The sequence below is a fragment of the Vitis riparia genome, chromosome 7, assembly GCF_004353265.1.
Source record: "Vitis riparia cultivar Riparia Gloire de Montpellier isolate 1030 chromosome 7, EGFV_Vit.rip_1.0, whole genome shotgun sequence".
Lineage (NCBI taxonomy): Eukaryota > Viridiplantae > Streptophyta > Magnoliopsida > Vitales > Vitaceae > Vitis > Vitis riparia.
The window spans coordinates 26464740-26469963 of NC_048437.1; the positions used below are offsets into that span (position 1 = coordinate 26464740).

General features: G+C 34.9%; 1 protein-coding gene across 1 annotated transcript; it reads left to right on the forward strand.

Annotated features, from left to right (window-relative positions):
* Nucleotides 1-531: 531 nt before the first annotated feature.
* Nucleotides 532-2353, forward strand: LOC117919433 (ribosomal RNA small subunit methyltransferase). The gene is made up of 2 exons (XM_034836639.1): nt 532-932; nt 1419-2353. The coding sequence occupies exons 1-2, from the start codon at nt 618-620 to the stop codon at nt 2154-2156; spliced, it is 1053 nt and encodes a 350-aa protein (XP_034692530.1). The 5' UTR covers nt 532-617; the 3' UTR covers nt 2157-2353.
* The last annotated feature ends 2871 nt before the right edge of the window (nt 2354-5224 follow it).

Here is a 5224-nt window from a genome sequence, read left to right on the forward strand (position 1 = left end):
CATTGTTAGCAGAGGTTGCTGTTTCTTCTTCTTTTTTTTTTTTTTTTTGTTTTCTTTTAAAGCTTTGTGGAATCAAACATAACCTTAAACACAAAAATTAGCCACAAAATAGAAATGAAAAGGCAAAAGAACAAAGGTTGGAGAAGAGAGATTTGAGGCTTTTTTTTTTTTTTTTTGTCATGTTTTGGAAAATAATTTTTAAAAAATAGTTAAAAATAGTATTTAATTATTTTTTTAAATGTTTTTTATTTGCTTTTCATGAAGACATGATAGATTTATGTATAATATAAAAGTTTTTTTAAATATGTATATTTTTAATTATTTTTTAGAATATTATAAAAAATATTTAAAAATATCATATCTGTTTTATGTTTTTTTTTAAATATTTGTATTTAAAAATCTGTCAGACTAGGTTTTAAAATTACGTCAAATGTGTGGACATTGTAAATATAAGCTCCTTTTTTACTTGTACTTCAAATAAAACGACGTCGTTTATTATAAAACCCTTACGACACCTACCCAACCCCAAAACCCTAAATTTCCAATCTACTCTCTCCGCCAACGTTGGAGTCTTCAAAGCCCTAACCGTAACCGTAGTCCTGGTGTCTTTGGCGGAAATGGCGGGAGGGAAGATGAAGAAGGAGAAGCCATCTCATGGTGCTTCAGCTTCAAAGCACTACCAAGGCGGCGTGACGTTCCATAAATCCAAAGGACAGCACATACTGAAGAACCCATTGTTGGTGGACTCCATAGTCGAGAAATCTGGAATCAAGAGCACCGATGTTATCCTCGAGATCGGTCCTGGTACTGGTAATCTGACCAAGAAGCTTCTAGAAGCCGGAAAGTCCGTTATTGCCGTCGAGGTCGATCCTCGTATGGTTCTCGAACTCCAGCGTCGTTTTCAAGGCACCCCATTATCCAATCGGTTAAAGGTATATCTCACAATTAGGATTTCTGCTCCCAAGTTTCTCGAAATTTTTGTTCGTGGCTCTTATGCTTATTTTGAGGCTATAGGCTTATAGCTCAAACTTAGGGTTTCAATTTTGTTTCGGCTTCAATACTTGTTTATTTATTTTGAAGATATAGCACAAAATTCGTGTTTCTGCTTTGAACTTTCAAGTTTAATACCTAAATATCCCTTGTTCTTAAAATCTGTGCTTTTTGTTTATATTTTTGGTGAATTTTATTGAAAAATCATGGCTTTCTAGTTGTGGTTCTATACAATTGAGCAAATCAAAGGTAGATTTTCTAATCCTTGTGAATGTTAATGGGTGTTTGAATAGTAGGTCTTTCGTATTTACTATCTATTGAATGGGTAACGCTTCAAGATTTTGGATTTTTACATTCTCTCCAGGGTGTTATACCACTGTAATGTTGCTCAAAGTTTTTCTATTTATTGGTGAATTTGATGTTAACAGGTTATACAAGGAGATGTGCTCAGGTGTGATCTTCCATATTTTGATATTTGTGTGGCAAATATCCCTTATCAGATATCTTCTCCTCTCACATTCAAGTTGTTGGCACACAGACCCGTCTTCAGATGCGCTGTTATAATGTTCCAGAGAGAATTTGCAATGAGACTGGTTGCTCAACCTGGTGACAATCTCTACTGCCGTCTTTCTGTGAACACCCAGCTTCTAGCACGGGTATCCCATCTTCTCAAAGTGGGGAAGAATAATTTCAGGCCTCCACCCAAGGTGGATTCCTCTGTAGTTCGGATAGAGCCAAGAAAACCTCTTCCTCCTGTCAATTTCAAGGAGTGGGATGGATTAGTCCGACTTTGTTTCAATAGGAAGAACAAAACCCTTGGCTCTATCTTCAGGCAGAAAAGTGTGCTCTCCTTGTTGGAGAAGAACTACAAGACCGTGCAGGCACTACAACTATCAGGTTCTTCTGGGGATGCTGAGACAGAAATGGATTTAACGGGATTTGGGGATGCTAATGAGGATCAAAGCATGGAGTTGGATGATGGAAGAGATGATGAAATGGAGGTAGTGGATGGTAACGCAGGAGGGGAGGCTTCTGATTTCAAAGAAAAGGTTTTGAACATCTTGAAGCAGGGAAATTTTGAAGATAAGAGATCATCCAAGCTTACACAAGTAGATTTCTTATACTTGCTCTCTTTGTTCAACAAGGATGGCATACACTTCTCTTGATCTCCACCATGATAACTTACTTTGAGTAATATCCAATTTTGTCTTTGCTAGCTTTGCTGAAACTGAATATTTTTGGGGGATTTTTTGTGGGTTCTATAAAATATAGCTTGTATTATGTTTAAATGTTAAAGATTTCTTCAAGAAAATTTTGAGATAAAAGTAAGTTGCCATTTGAGATGACTGCCTTTTAGTTAAAAGTTAAGTGTTTATCATCTCCCATTTGCCATTTGTTGGAAGAAATGAGAATCTCTTGTATTTTTTGACTGGCATTCAAACCGTTGCATGTTCTGCTAAGCTAAAAAGGCAGAGCTTTCAAGGAGCTCCATCAAGTGATAGGCATGGGGGTTGCATCAGGTTACAGAGAAGACAAGGGAGGGTGTTCTTTGCTCCTGCAGGTTGTGGCTGCTGGTGACGGCGATAAAGATGATGATGAGAATGTGCTGGTAGTGAAATTTTTGGCTTTCCTAGATGTCATAAGTAGTAGGCCTCTACAACGCCCCACCTTTCAAGGAATTGGTAAAATGTTGAGGATAGCTTAACCTGCTGCAAAAATAGAATGGTAGCCCACTGTCTTAGATGGTTTCAATAGACAGTTCTCTTCCTCAACCGTCTACTAGTTGCAGTTTTCCTCACTCTGGATTTCCCAGCATCCATTTCATTACTATCTCCCATTAGCAGATGATAAAAAAGAATGGGTAGTGGATATCTTCTTGCTGGGAAATGAGGCATGGATGGTTGGAAAACAGATTGAAACAACCACGCCATTTTCCAAGATTTCCGCATCCAGTCCATGCTTATTTGTCAGTACTTGTACCTCCTTAGAAATCATTTCCCTCTCCAGCTAGAGAGGTGCATCAGCAGTTCAGTTCTGTCAGCCCTGGAAGAAGTTTCCAGACCACTCTCAGACTCTCTGCTTTGTAGTCTCTATCCTCCTCCACGGCTCCACCTCATCATAGTCCACAGTCCTACTGGATCCAGATGTGGAGAATGAAAATGGTTGCACATCTATGGTATCATGGAAACCAAATTTTTGTAAATTTGAAAAAAAAATGTAGATTAAATTTTTTTTTTTTTAAAAGTCCCGGAAAACAAAAGGACAACTTCATTCTTCTACCATATATACATCTTTCAACCAGTGGGTTACTCTAAATCTTGGAACAGATTCTTTGTGTGGACCAATTTTAGATTATGAAAAAATTTTGAACTCCAAAATACTCACCATTACTGGTTATATTTTTTCCTTCATGACAGTGCAGAAATGAGATGAAAGGAGTTCACCATCTTCAATTCCAAACCCTGGAAAGAATTTCAAAATTGACATTCCTGAAACTTTAACCCTTTACAATCAAACTTTTCACTAATATCGATGGAACGAAAATTATTTAAAATTCATAAAAATGCTTGAAAAAACTCTAAAAAAAATGATAAAATAAGCAAGAATACATATTTTAAAGTTATATTATTTTGTCAGTGTAATTGACATAGATATAATAAAAAAGAAAAACATTGGTAAATTTTAGAAGTGTATAAAGTTAGAATTGAGTTAAGAAATATTTGATTTTATTAAATAAAAACATTTTATATAGAAATATAATACATATGACATTATAATAGTCCTTAGTATCAAAATGAAGATCGATGTGGTTCCATCATATTGTTAGATAAAGGGAGTCCATCTTGTTGAAGACAATATTTATTTTAAAATTTTTAAAATGTTTTTATTAAAACATATTTTATTACATTTTAAATGAAAATTAAATTAATTTATATAAAATATTTTATTTGAGGTGTAATTTCTAAAATTTTATTAAAAATACATGGTAACAACTTTTTCAAAATTGTTAAAATTATCTTATGAAGTGTTTATCATATTTACACAAGATAATGCAAAGCTTAGTAAAATTAAATCCATACAAGATATTGAAAAACCAAAAAAAACCAAATAAATAAATGGAAGACTTGAAAAAAAAAATATATATATATATTTCTTCAATTTTATTTATTGAAAAGAAGGATGAAATATATTTTTTACAAATATTAATGAAAACCCATTTGAAAGAAAATAATAATGATGAAAATCCTTTTATTTATTTAATTTATATTCTATTCTTAAAAAAAATTATATTTTAAATCAGTTATGTTTTTGGGTCAAGGCCTACTATTCTAACTTCGCAAGCTAGGGTTTGGTTTCCCTGCAGACTGAGCGGCCGAGCTCTTCCATTGGTACGCTTGAGGGCTTCTTCTTCTTCTGGTTCTCTTTGCTCTTTCTCTGGGTTTTCTCATCTACTTCAGCTTCATTTTTCTGGGTTTCATTTCTTTGTTCTGTTCTTATATGTTTTTGGAACTACCCACCTGTTTTTGTTATTGGCAATGTTCATCATCTGAATTCAGAAATCTATGGTCAAATTAGGGTATCAGTTTGTGGTGTGGTTTCTCGAGAATATGGGAACCCAGGTGTTTGATATATGGTCGGTACTGCTTGTAAGTATTGGAAGAGTGGAATTCTTTGAAACATGGAATTAGAATGCAGACTAGAGAAAGATGAGATTTTAGTTTCTGGGTCGGTGCATTTGAACTGAAATTATGTGATTTTTGCTCAAATGTTCAAAGAATGAGAAGCTCGTTACGCAGAGCGAAGACTTAGGTAATTAAAAACCTTGACTCTCTCCATGTTTGATGCCAAAAGAAATCAGGGTTTGATTTTCTCCCCTTACGAGTTTTTGCACTGGAAAACACATGATTGGAACTGTGGGAGGTAATTTAAACCACACAACATCCACAAGGAAGTCTGAAAAGGTTTTGGATATGGGGATGTGGATGAGGAAGTCTGCTGCTGCTACCGCTACTCTGGTGGCTAGTCATGTCAAATGTATCAAAAACTTTATATGCCTGTGTCGAGTCCCTCGTCTTGTATGGACCTAAGGGTTCATTTGCAATCCAGTGCCTCTTTCAATGAGACCACCTCACTGAAACTCATTCACCAATGGTTTCAAACTTGGATTGCCATTCCCAAATCCTAGTTGGAAAAAAATCAATCTGAAACAAAACATAGTGTATCATCTTCATTA